General features: G+C 33.9%; 2 protein-coding genes across 4 annotated transcripts in view; one reads left to right on the top strand and one right to left on the bottom strand.

Annotated features, from left to right (window-relative positions):
- Positions 1–2,375, bottom strand: part of hd (humpty dumpty) — a 31,307-nt gene extending 28,932 nt beyond the window's left edge. Inside the window, exon 1 of the mRNA XM_069832743.1 lies at positions 2,249–2,375. The gene's annotated coding sequence lies outside the window, so the exon portion shown is untranslated. The remainder of the gene's footprint in view (positions 1–2,248) is intronic.
- Positions 2,376–9,808: 7,433 nt separating this feature from the next.
- LOC138704644 (serine-rich adhesin for platelets-like) overlaps positions 9,809–14,261 on the top strand; it is a 71,228-nt gene continuing 66,775 nt past the window's right edge. For 2 of the 3 annotated variants that reach the window (XM_069832734.1, XM_069832732.1), the window contains exon 1: positions 10,024–10,395. In XM_069832734.1, coding sequence (XP_069688835.1) covers positions 10,162–10,395 — 234 coding nt within the window. In that variant the 5' untranslated portion in view covers positions 10,024–10,161. Of the gene's footprint in view, positions 9,862–9,974; positions 10,396–14,261 lie in introns of those variants that run through there. The other variant, XM_069832735.1, reaches the window with a different exon arrangement.

Raw genomic sequence — 14,261 nt, 5'->3', positions numbered from 1 at the left:
ATTATAAAAGCCAATTTGGCTATGGTCCCCTTAAATTGTCATTTTGAATAATTTTAACCTGCACACGAATTTATGAGAGTTAGTAATTAAAATATCTCTCTGTGTTAATATCTACTTTTGATTTAGGCTACTTCATTTTTAGTTTATTTCAATAAAACTTACAGGAACTTTATGTACACTCTGTAAACTGATACCGTACATTTACAAGCTTTCTTAAGAGGTTTTTTAAAAAAGAAGATAATTCACTACTAACAAGTAACAATTATCATGTTTGACTGCGAAATGAGCGGGCCCAGGTTCGAATCCTGGTTCAGACAAATTACCTGGTTGGAGTTTTTTCCGGGATTTCCCCTCAACCAATTGAATTAGAATTGTTGGGTAGCTTTCGGTGTTGGACTTCGGATTCGTTTCGCCATCATCCATTCACGTATCATTATCATTATTACCGGTAGCATAATCTGGGTTAAGTTCATGGTGCAGCGTGCTGCATTCATAGAAGAATATGACAGTTCAGCAACAAATATCATTAAGGGAAGACTCCACTGAAAATCATGAACATTTTTCCAAATTTTTTTTTAGCTATTTCACTTATTCAGAATTTATATTTTCATACCCCAAATGGATTCAGCTCAATTCTGATTACAAATACTCGTATGTTTACACTTTTTAAATTAAGACTGGAAGGGGGCGTGGAATTTAAAGAGCTGTCAAAATTGTTTTTCATCGAAGAATTCTTTTTTAAAATTTCTGATTACAAATCTAGTAACTTTTTGTTGGCTCCCTGAAGTTACTAGATGAATGTAGCGGAGGAGAATATTAATTTACATAAATATTCATTTTATTTTCAAATCTATTTTTCTGTGTTCATTTTTGTTGATTCAACACCAACTTTCTTATGCCAAATATTAATGAATCTGGATGAAATTTTTACTGCAAGTATTTATGAGGTAGCTGCATGTTTCTATGCATTTATTTTGTGAGAAATGTTGCTAGTTTATTTTATTAATATTTTTCTTAAGAAATGCATAGAAACATGCAGCTACCTCATAAATACTTGCAGTAAAAATTTCATCCAGATTCATTAATATTTGGCATAAGAAAGTTGATGTTGAATCAACAAAAATGAACATAGAAAAATAGATTTGAAAATAAAATGAATATTTATGTAAATTAATATTCTCCTCCGCTACATTCATCTAGTAACTTCAGGGAGCCAACAAAAAGTTACTAGATTTGTAATCATAAATTTTAAAAAAGAATTCTTTGATGAAAAACAATTTTGACAGCTCTTTAAATTCCACGCCCCCTTTCAGCCTTAATTTTAAAAATGTAAACATACGAGTATTTGTAATCCATTTGGGGTATGAAAATATAAATTCTGAATAAGTGAAATAGCTAAAAAAATTTGGAAAAATTTTCATGATTTTCAGTGGAGTCTTCCCTTAATGATATTTGTTGCTGAACTGATTTTCAGTGGAGTCTTCCCTTAACACAACAAGCCTCAGGCTGAGGTGCAAGCCTTCTGGCACCTCCACCATAAAAGAAAAAAACTGAGAAAATATATGATCTCAGTAAATTTTGCATAGATTAAGTATTACTTTGTTGATAGAAAACAAAAACTAGAAGTTTTATACGATACATAACGTATTGACAGAATATTTTTGAAGTAACTATATTTGAATCACTATATCAAAGTGCAAAGGATGGCATGGTTTGGCCATATCAATCGTATGGACGAAGGTAAAACAATTAAGAAAATATATAAATGGAACCCCATCAGTAAAAGAGCAAAAGGAAGACCAAAAAGTAGATTGGGTTATTGGGTTATTTTACGATGTATCAACATCTAGGTTATTTAGCGTCTGAATGAAATGAAGGTGATAATGCTGGTGAAATGAGTCCGGGGTCCAGCACCGAAAGTTACCCAGCATTTGCTCCTATTGGGTTGAGGGAAAACCCCGGAAAAAACCCCAAAAAGTAGATGGAAGGAAAACATAACCAACGATTTGAAAACACTGAATGTAAAGAATTGCCCAAATCTCGTTCATAACAGAAAGGAATGGCGTAAATTAATTGAGAAGGTCAAAACTTCGACGAAGTTGTAGCACCTACTGAAGAAGAAGAAGAAGAAGAAGAAGAAGAAGAAGAAGAAGAAGAAGAAGAAGAAGAAGAAGATATTTGAATCGCCATCATTTTTAACAATTCAGAGGTAGCCTTTTTTAAGTCTCTCTCTTTCTCTCTCTCTCACCTGCTGCAGATGAACAGAGCTAGTAATGTATACTCTTCTTCTGGAGACTATGGGGAACTCTGCCTGTAGTGTCCATGGGTCCAGGACTTCTTCTTTTACTGTTACATGCTGATCCAAAGCCTTCTCTGCATGAGCTAAAGACGTCAGTGTTTCTCATAGATCATTCTCTATAGAGCTCTGGTACCACCTGCAAACACAACACATATTAAGGTACAAATGTACAATATTTGATTGCTTCAGTGAAAATTTAAAACAATTATTCAAGTTTTCCACTTGCGTAAAGAATTCTTGATAATTTATTTATATAAGTTATATCGGTATTACGTTTCTTCATTACTTGTCCCATATCTTTTTTATTCAAGCAATTTGTATAGCTTTCCTACAAATTCAGACACATACCAGCACGATACAAGAAATGAAGATAATATTTTTATTCGAAGTTTTAACACAACTCTATATAAAAACAGTTTCATTCACGTAAATCAAGCTTTCAGATATAACTCCCTGTAAAGTTAATTTGAATAATTTCAAGGGAAAAATTGTTCCGGGGCCAGGTATCGAACCCGGGACCTTTGGTTAAACGTACCAACGCTCTCCCAACTGAGCTACCCGGGAACTCTACCCGACACTGATCCAATTTTTCCCTCTATATCCACAGACCTCAAAGTGGGCTGACAACCGTCAAGCAACCAACATTGAGTGCACACTAACTCTGTGTGACTTAAATTGTGGTTTTTCTGTTACGTACAGTGACGTGTATTATGCAAATCAAGCTTTCAGGTATAACTCCCTGTAAAGTTAATTTGATTAGTTTCGAGGGAAAAATTGTTCCGGGGCCGGGTATCGAACCGGGACCTTTGGTTCAAATTAACTTTACAGGGAGTTATACCTGAAAGCTTGATTTGCATAATACACGTCACTGTACGTAACAGAAAACCACAATTTAAGTCACACAGAGTTAGTGTGCACTCAATGTTGGTTGCTTGACGTTTGGCAGCCCACTTTGAGGTCTGTGGATATAGAGGGAAAAATTGGATTGGTGTCGGGTAGAGTTCCCGGGTAGCTCAGTTGGGAGTGTTTAACCAAAGGTCCCGGGTTCGATACCCGGCCCTGGAACAATTTTTCCCTTGAAATTATTCAGTTTCATTCACGCTGGTCTTCTTATGTATAATGGCCTACCAAATTATCTTAAAGAAATATCTGCACATCAAAAATTTAAGAAAGCTCTTTACAAAATTTTAATCAAAAACTGTTTTTACAGTATGAACGAATTTATTGAAAAATTGTCATAACTGAATACAAAAAGAACGCCTTACTTCAAAAATTTTACTTCCTCTTTTCCAGATCTAACTTCGAGAAGGATGTCTTCTCATGAAGGACGTGTTGGTTAAAATTGACTCTAGACTGCTAAATGAAATGTCCTGACTTCAAGACATACTGCAAATGGGACTTATAGCCGAAATCGACTGACCTGTAATTTTCTACAATTAAGTCATAAGTTTTGTATATTTGTATTTGTGTTGTTTTTAATTATAGTTATTACTTTTATGTATATTATGTAATTAATTATTAGTTTGTAAATATGACATGTCCCATATTATGTATACTCCTGGTTGAGTGTTAGAGAAGGCCGTATGGCCTTAACTCTGCCAGATTAAATAAATCATTATTATTATTATTATTATTATTATTATTATTATTATTATTATTATTATTATATGATCAGTGGTTGCAATAAATGATTATGATTATTGTTCTCTGCTTGTCCTCCTTTACTCCCCTTGTCCTCCTTGTTTCCCCATTGTTCTTTTCCTCCTTTTACTCTGCTTGTCATCCCTTCATTTTTCTTGTCGGTATTGTCTTACTCTTGTTCTCCTTGTATTCTCCTGCTCATCTCCCATTCGCCCTGTTCACCTTGTCTTCCCCTTGTTCCTTGTTATCCATAGGGTTGCGATATTTCGACAAAGAGGTCAATGAAATCAAAGAGAAATTTGTTGGCTTTGTTGAACTGGAAGGACTTGAAGCAAAAACTATAGCGAAAGCCATTGACGATTTTGTCACAAGCAAAGAACTGGATCTCGAGAAATGCATGGGTTTGGGTTTTGATGGCTGTTGAATCCTTTTTCCAATTAGCTTCAATTTCACCAATTCTGGTTTTTCTGCAGTGGAATTGAAATTAGTGCTTCATGATATAACTAAAATACTGCATGACTTATTTTAAAAATTTAATTATTTATAAGTTACGTAGGTTCAAACTTTCTCCAATATGCATGTACTGAAGGCTTAACTCAGTGGCGGTTCCTCGAGGGAGGGAAGGGAGGAACGTCCTCCTCACATTTTTCTTATTTTGAAAGTAAATACCAAATGAAATATACTCCTTGAAATTCGAGGAAGATTCGATAACTTTTAAGTTCACAGCTATAACAAAACCTCGGTTGATCGAGTTTTAAACGACGCGCACTCATGTGCTGCTAGAAAACTGTGAGAATGATGCGAGATTGTTTGTGTGGAGGAAAGTCAATCCATTCCTCCTTTACTGCAGTTAACACACATAGACAACAGCGCACTAGCGGTCAGAGAAAGAAGCAGAGTTTTAAAGCAAGTAAATGAACGGAGAGGGAGGAGATCCTCCTCTGAATCAGCGCATGGGCGGGAAATAGAAACCGACTGGTCTTGCAGCAAGCTCGCTACCGCTGCCATCTAACGATGCTGCATTCAACCTGACTATAACACGTCATCTAGGAGGAGACACAATAAAAACAGTTTTAACGCAAAGCTATGAAAGACACCATATGAACTTTTTTTAAAATTATAAATCAAAATATATTATTCATGGTTTGAAAATTTCGAGGATATCTGAAAGTTGAAGTTGGATTTATATAAAACAAAGAGGAAGTAATTAGTTCTAAGTTAGTATCGCAGATCTTTTTGGCCTCTGAAATTCACTTCCATTCATTGTCCAATAGACAGGACAACAACCAAGTTGTCAGTTTTGTACAAATACATTTGAAATTGAAAGTAGCCTACTACAAACTACATTATTTTTAACATAAAAAATTAATCGGCCACCAGCAGCTTTGAACAACAATGGTAGTATGACTTTACAAGAGCTGATATTCTTCAAAAGCATGTGGTACTGAACTCGTAAAATGTACATGTGACAACACAGACCAGGTAGGTGGGTGCAGTGTTCTCGCTTTCCTAACAAATTACTTCTCATTCCTATTTCCATAAAATGGTTTCGGTTACATGTTACTAGCTGGTCTCTTCCAACACGTGTGATGCTGTAGTGTGCGTGAGAAATGCTGCGAGGTTGTGAATTTCCTTGTAATTGTTAATTTGTGCAGTTATTCAACAATGAATGGAAGTGAAAACATATTATATTTTGGACAATTTAGGAAACTCAGTTTACAAAAACAGATTATTGCTATACAAAAGGGAGGAAGGCCATCTCCAACACTACCTGGTCTTACATGCATGCATGTAGGCTAATTTGTAGCATGTTTCTCTCAAGGTGTCATTTTGCGCTGTTAGCTTCTTTCCTCCTCTTAAGAAATATGCAGGAGCCGCCACTGGCGTAACTCGTGAAACTCCATATTTTATAGTTGGAGATCACAAAATATTTCACGTATACCGTATGTCTGATGTACCACACTTATTTAAGTCTTTGAGGAACAGCTTGCTGAAGTATAATTTTTTATTTCACGATAAGGTAGCTTCTTGGCAGCACATTATTAAATTTTATAATAACAACAAACTAGCAGAATTGCTGAGTAACTTTCTACATTAGATCTGGGACTTATTTTGCCATCATTATTTCATATATCATCAGCCATACCATAGCCCGGTTTAAGTTCATGGTGTGGCATACTGTACTTATACAGATCCAGAAACAAAATTTGCGCCACCTGAATTCTTCAAGTTCAAGTCTGTACAAGAGCGCAGCCTTTCTGCTACTCAATCATTCACAGAACAGGAGTGGTAAGAACAATAAGCCTCACACTGCAAGAGGGGCGTATTTTGCGGGCTACCGGTGGTAGCCCAAGGAAATTACAAAAGAAAAAGTTTATAATATAACATAATGTAATAATTTTGTATTATTAGTTTTACCATAGTAATTAAAATTAAAGTAATTGTTAGATATATTTTGTGTAATAATAGGGTCAGCGGTAGCCCAAACCCTTTAACCAGTATACGCCTCTGCACTGCAGTGTAAACCTTGGGTTCCTGTCCGTACAAAAAAGAGAGAGAAAAAAACAAACTACAAAATTTGTGACAGACTAAGAATCTAACTGATGATCGTCCGTACAAATTTTAAGACTCTTGCGAGTTTACTGTTAACATAATGTCAGTCTAGGTGCTTTTGGTTCACCTGCAGTAGGAATTTAGGTGTAATTCAAAATAAAATTTCAAACAATACTGATATAAACTGCATAGATTATTAGGACAATTAATCTGGGACAAGTGCACTTCAAATAATATAATAATAATAATAATAATAATAATAATAATAATAATAATAATAATAGGTCTATAATATAATAATAATGCACAGTACATCTAATATCCTTTTTTTTTTATCATTATGTGTGTTGAGTAAACAAAATAAATAAAAAACACTACTTGGTCTTTTGTATTAGTATTTCTTGTCTGATTACTGTATCTATTTTTTTTTCAAATCTCAGTTTCATTTTACTATAGTGTTTACTTCTATTACAGCCATACTTGTAGAGAACAATCTCATGTTATTTAACGGGTAAATTAAGATTTTAACTATAACAATTTAATATTATTATTTCAAGAAAATGTTTCTATTAGAGTTAGAAAAATCTTTCTAAATTTATAATAGGTAGGGAAATTTGTCCAAATTATAAACAATTTTGGAGAATTTCGGCAGTCATACGAGGTGATTTCATATTGCTCATATGCCTACCCTGCTTCGCTAGTTTCTTTTGTTTTTTTTTTCTTCGCAATGTTGCCAATATGTCTCCAGACTCGATATGGCAACGTGAATCAAATCGAGACAAAGCGAAGCGCCGTAGAACTTTTATGCGAGACTATTCAACCGTATGGAGAATTTTTAGCTAAGAAATTTATAAATCTGTAATTTTATTTGTACAGTAAATTCCCAGTTCCTACACATTACCAATGTAAACACATTACATAACCCAAACCTGGCCATGATTCACATGTTGATGCTACATAAGCAGTATAATTATGTTTCCCCCTTTTATTCTGTGTTTGATTTATTGATACAGACACTGTATAAATCGATTAACGAAACATCGAGAGTTTCATTGTTATAAACATTGTTTACGAGATTTAAATTTCATTAATTTTGTTTTGAAGTTAATACTCTGTTACCAACAGCATTATTAAATAAAAATAATTTCTTGTTAGCATTAGGTACATAACTGAATATGAAATTAAAAAATGCTTTACTGGTATGGTATTTAATTATGGTATCAATTGAATGAAAATTCGTCGCAAAGCAAAAGTTTTTTCTTCACAATTTTATTTATCATTGCTTTATATTTTTTTTTACATAGAATTACGTCTTTGTATTCGGCACAATAGATAGCTCAGTAACAATGCCAAAAAAAAAGTTATCTACATTAAAATCTCTTATTAGCTTTTGAACAAATAAACATAGCGAAACGAAATGTACACAACATGTAGGCGAAGGAATATTGTTATGTAATCATCCGCATGAAACTAGTCGGACTCTACAGGCCGGCGAGTCGGATGCGGAAAATCATGCCTCGAAAACTGCATTCTGGCGGGCATGTTATGTGTATTGTCATGTTACTCTGTAAGATCGGAACCGATACGGACGTTTTAGGTATCGATCGATAGAGCGCGACGAGATCGACTAAAAACTTTACTTTTGCCAATTTCGTCCAAACCCGCCTTTGCTAACAAATATAGTTATACGTCCATAAACTTTCCTGGTGACTTCATTAGTGAGCCACTGGTGTTTTTTTTTTTTTTAATAATAAAGAGCGAAAATAAAAGTACCTATGTAGCTTCGAATTGCTGGTGAGGGAATTAATTTGTTTTGAGAACAATTTGTTACTGACTCAAATCACATAGCCTATTCATCGTTATTTCTCTGCATTGGAAAATAATTTTAGATTAACACTACCCACTAAGCATTTAGTATCATTATTATAGTAACGTCTTGCAATCTGCGCATTTTCTTAATTAACGTTCTTACGTTCGAATAAATTTCTTGAGAGAACGTACAGTAGGTTAGCCTACGTAATACAAATTCTCAACATTTCTCTAGAACCTGCAATATACTCGTATTACTACCTAAAGTTACGTACGTAAGATTTCTTTCTGGGAAGGGATTCAATTAGATTAATTATATGACTAATCATGAAATTATATATTTTATGATGATAGTCCTAGGTTTTCCATGCATTTGAACCCCAACCAGAACTTTAAACTTCTAATATGACATCGTTTTCCTACCGTTACATTTTATTAAAAGGTTTCATGAAGTGGAATGGTACTGTTTAAAAACAAGGACGAAAATCAACATTCACTTTTCATGAAAGCTATTTTTACGTACGGTAGAAATACTTTTTAGAACAATACACATACCAAATGATATTAAAATTCAGTTTATGTCAAACTGAAGTAAATTATTAAAGGCAAAACTTTAGTGATCCACGGTTGTCATATAAATCAATCAACAAAACACAAGTATTTTTGTAAAAGCCGAGTACGTATTTTCCCTAGACCAAAAATCCAATACAAATGGATTAAAGATTATTTTCATTGTGCATCAAATTTGTGGTCGAACGGCTAAAGTAACTTACTCATTACAGTGGATCTGGATCATTAGTCATTTTTCGTGAAAATTATAACTTAATAATTATCAGATTAAAATAATGCAATGACACTGATTGTCACATCATATACATAGATATTATCTGCAACCACTGGCGGTGATAATGATATATATATTAATTTTTTTATTAATTAATCACAAAGAGATAACTAGTAACAAGAATATCAGATTGAAGTAATCATAGAGTCCATTCAAGAGTCATTCACCTGTGATGATGAGCTTGAACTTAGTATTTGTTTTCGCTTTTCTCCCCTCCCCCTTTTTTTTTCTTATAGGAGGATTTATCCGCACCCTCTCCCCCTGACGATAGGTTACTGGTAGTCTAATATATTTTGTAACATTTTTATGCTCTTCATAACAACCCATTTTTCGTTGAGAACGAAGTAAATTAATTTTCAGCCCTCAACAAGCTGTCTCCCATAAATTTTACTCAAAATGTTGGAAAGTTAAGATTTATTATTACTGCTACTCTGTGTAAAATATACTGCGATAATAAAGTTGTTGTGTATCTTTATTTCTTATGATGCTTTTACCACAGAAGAAAACTAATACTGTTATTACATGAAATTCTAAAGCGCGACTTACTCAAACACGCGTTCCTTCCGCACACATTCACAGTTCAGACATACTCGCGCAAGCATACACACATATACACACACTCACACATACCTACTTCGACTCGTCAGAAGGCGGTTCGCAGATTGACGAGTCCGTTACAATATGTATTTCATTGTATATAAAAATAATTTTAAAGGTACCTATTTCATACATGCTATTTTACTTAAAGTACCATATTTTCAATAAAATATATAGCATTGCAGTTATATTAATAATAATGTTAATATTAAACCCTTATTTACCCCACAGATAGTAAGGCGGCATCTATTGATATAAACATGAAACTTTACGTGCGCCATATTGAGCGAATGTTGCCCGTAAAGCTTGGGGTAATTTACTCGGTGGTTCTACAAGTGTTTAAGGAGATATTTCTCACTTAGTATTACCAGCTAATTTACAATAGGTAAAATCAATATTTAATCATTTGAGAACTAGAATGAGCTGCTCGGATTCCAAAAAATCTAAGAAAAGAAAGAGCAGCAAAAGTGGAAACATGGGTGACGTTCTTGGGAAAGAATGCGGGGATGGAGAGAAAGATGAAATGCCGCAGGAAACGTGCGGTGAAGATGTCAGAGAAGAGGCTGATGGAGCACCTAGTGGAGATGAGCAATCATCTCAGTCTAGTGGAGAACCTGATAACTTCGAATTGAAGCGATCTGATGAAGTGAAGGTGAGTTTTTGCTAGGGTGTAAAGAGCAGCAGAAAGTAGGCTAGGCCTAAATTTGCAAATGTGTGTGCTATAGTTTATACTACGCTTGCATGTCTCTTAGATTGACAGTAAGTTTCATTTATCATCATAGTTTTCGTGTTTAAGGATGATAAAAGAAGTTTGCATTTTGAAAGTTGCTCAAAATATTGTTTCTGCAGAGCATTTGTAGGCATACTATGAGTTCACACTAATGGTCTCATGTCGCGTTTGTTGTTTTGATATGTGAATATATGATATACTTTGCTTATTTATTTATTAATCATAGTGAAAACCTTGAAGAAATAATAACCTACCAAATTTCCTTACGAATGATCTGACTGGAAATGTCAAAATTCTCCTGATACTTGACTTTTCATTAAAAGCCCTGAGTTCTTTTCATCTTTATATGTATATTGGGAAAATATTATATATGGTTGCATTATTTTTTATTTAAATTGACATTTTAAGCATGATGGCTGTTTATTAACTTCAACTAGGCCTATTCATACTTGTCAGTATGAATAATGTAATAATGAAGACGTCTGCATATTCTTTGCATGTCACAGCATAAAGATGATCAAGAATATAGAACTACAGTCGTAATGTGAAGTAGAATTAGAGGTTAGAATTGTAGCTTGCAGGAATGTATAAGAAATTTTCAAAATTTGTATTACTAGGCCTAATTACTTTCACTTGCATTTGATATTGTAAGTGGAAGTAAACTGTTTCGGTTGCAGTAGTCCTACCAGTAAGTTAACTAAAGCAATACCAGTGGCATAGAATCACTTAATGACAGTAACTTCAAAATATAACCCTACTGTTCATAATGAGAACATCTGCTGAAGTAGAATTGCCGAGACTGGAACAAATTCAATTTGAAACATTTAAATGGTACGTTGTGACATGTATTTTTATCAACAGTGTGATTCTTTCCATGTTACTAATAAAATGTTTGGCTTGATTTCATTGCCAAATTTTGTGTTTAAATATTAGGCTTAATTTCATTGCCAAATTTTGTGATTGGGTAACTTATAAACTTTGGTAAATCCTAACCTTGTTAGTAACTTAAATTACAATTTATTTTGTGGATAATAAACAATATTAAAGCTGTGTGATTCCTTAAGACATGGTGAAATTAGTTTTGTAAGGTTTGCAAACATGCTCACGGGGCACATTATCTTACTGTAGTAAGAAACAATATTGGTAATTACTACTTGGTTAGAGAAATGGGATCAATGGATGAGAGTTAAACATTATGGGAACCATTTGCAAGAGTTTGCTATCTGATAGAGATATTAAAATGAATGTGTAAGTTATAAATATGTTAAATCTTCACTTAACTGTCATAGGCTACATCTCTTCTCACTGAACTTAGATGAGTAAAGTACGATCTGCATTTATTGATTGGTTTTAAATGCATTGCTTTAGCGATGAATCTATTAGGTTTCCAATAAGTATTTTAAAATTATACAACTTTGTGAGGTGACGGCAGAATTGGATGGCAAATTTTCTTCGTCCATTTCATTTTCACTTTTGTACAAGATACAGGATGTAGTGTGTGTGTGTGGAATAGGCCTATTCAATCTATTGAGAGTTTTGGCAAGACAGTCATGATCTGGTGATCATCCTGAAAATAGCGACTGTTGACGGTCTAGTTGTGTTGATGGTTTTTTTTTTTGCACAGAATTTTCAATTTTTTATGTTGTTTAACCTCATTTCTATCTATTAACTGTTTTTCCTTAGTAGAGTGTTTAATTAAGATTTAGGGGATATTTGACCTGTTAAATGATGCTTTTATTTTTTTTTTTGGTATGGTTATCCACTGTATTTTCTGTTATGTTATAATGAGATGGGATCCACTGAAAAGTCAGTGTTTGTCGGCAACTTGGCAATAGAAGACTGTTTTGTAGGAGTCTTAATATTTCTGCAGTATTGGCATTTAGGATTGCAGATCTTCATTTGTTAGCGTGTATGATTTTGTACCCATCTCACTGAATGTTAAAATATTTTCATTTTCAAAACAGTCTAATGCTTTAAGATCTGATGTAGGCATCAGTTAGGTTAACACATAGCTTTAGTGAAAATTTACTGTTAATGATTCTGCCTTTCTTACTACTAGTACATGATTGTTAATTGATCTTCACTTTTTCACAGGATACAGGAGGGTGAGTTAGAATAGGTCTATTCAATCAATTGAGATGTTTGGAAAGACAAGCCGTGATCTGATGATGTTCCTGAAAATAGCGACTGTTGATTTTCTATTAGTGTTGATGATTTGTTTGGAGTTTTTGGACACAATTTTCCAATTTTTCTTTTTGTACCTTCTCAGTTCTATTCTTCTAGCCTTCTCAAGTCTATTAAGATGTTTTTTTCTCAATACGGTGTTTAATTGAGAGGTAGGGATGTTTGGTGTGTTAAATGGTAGACTTTCTTTTCTTTACTTTTTTTTTTTTTGACACAATTGTTCACTGTGTTATTTCCTGTTATGTTGTAATGAGGTGGGATCCACTGAAGAGGGATGTGTTTGTCGACAGCTTGGTGGTAGAAGAGTATTTTGCAGCATTGGCATTTAGGATTACCAATCTGCATTTGTTACCATCTATGATTTTAGTACAATTTATTGATTGTTATTTGAAAATGAAAATATGAAGACATCATTACAAAAACAATCCTTGTCAAAATTGCTATTTTTGAGGAGAACAATAAAAATAAATGGAACAACACATGCCAGCTGTTTCCGTACAACTGGTGTTTATCCTTGTGGCTATTGCACCGGAAATAGTTATTTTTGGAGTCTATAAACATTTGAAATAGTAGCAAATGTGTTTCTTAACCCAATTTCATTAAAAATGACTAGGACTGTTTTTGTAACAATGTCGTCATATTTTAACACATTAAGATTTGAAATGGGTGTAAGTTAGTTTAACACACAGGTTTAATGAAAATTTACTGTAAAGGATTCTGCTTTTCTTACTAGAGGACATGATTGTAAGTTAAAATTATAAATTATGTTTTATTTAATGACGCAACTGCTGAGATTATATCAGCATTGCTGGTGTGCCAGAATTTTGTCCTGCAGGAGTTCTTTTACATGCCAGTAAATCTACTGACATGAGCCTGTCGCATTTAAGTACACTTAAATGCCATTGACCTGGACCGGAATCGAACCTGCAACCTCGGGCACAGAAGGCCAGCTCTCTACTGACTGCGCCATCCAGACGTACATGAGTGTTAATTCATCTTCAGTTTTGCATAGGATTTAGGATGGTGAGGGTAGAATTGGCCTAGTCAGCCTATTGAGAGGTTTGGCAAGACGGTCATGATCTGGTGATGATCCTAAAATAGCAACTGTTGATTTTTTTTTATTAGTGTTGATGATTTTGTTGAGGTTTTTGCACACAGTTTTCCAATTTTTATGTTTTGTAGCCTTCTCATTTCTGTCTATTAAAATGTTTTCCTTAATATGGTGTTTAATTGAGATGTAGGGGATATTTGGTCTGTTAAACGATAGACTTTGGCCCGGTTTCTTGAACCTTTGTTAAAATGCACCTAACATAGTGTTAATTAACTGGAAGTTAAAAGTATGAATTGCTGTTAAAAATATTGCGTTTCTTCAACTTTACATTTCACATTTTAACATTCTGTTTGTTAACTCTCTGTTAGGACCAGAGATTCTAGAGTTTAACCATAACCTATAACCAAGTATAGGCTCATTTCTGTTTTCTGAACTCTGACAATTGCGATTCTCGCTTGTTTCCGTTGTTTGATTCAGAGAGGAGCGGCGTATTGGTATTGCTGTTATGAAATGGAAAACACTGGAACAATCGTGGGACTAATTTCTCTTCGTT

This window comes from Periplaneta americana, chromosome 8 (genome assembly GCF_040183065.1).
Source record: "Periplaneta americana isolate PAMFEO1 chromosome 8, P.americana_PAMFEO1_priV1, whole genome shotgun sequence".
Lineage (NCBI taxonomy): Eukaryota > Metazoa > Arthropoda > Insecta > Blattodea > Blattidae > Periplaneta > Periplaneta americana.
This window is presented reverse-complemented; position numbering and strand designations above follow the sequence as displayed.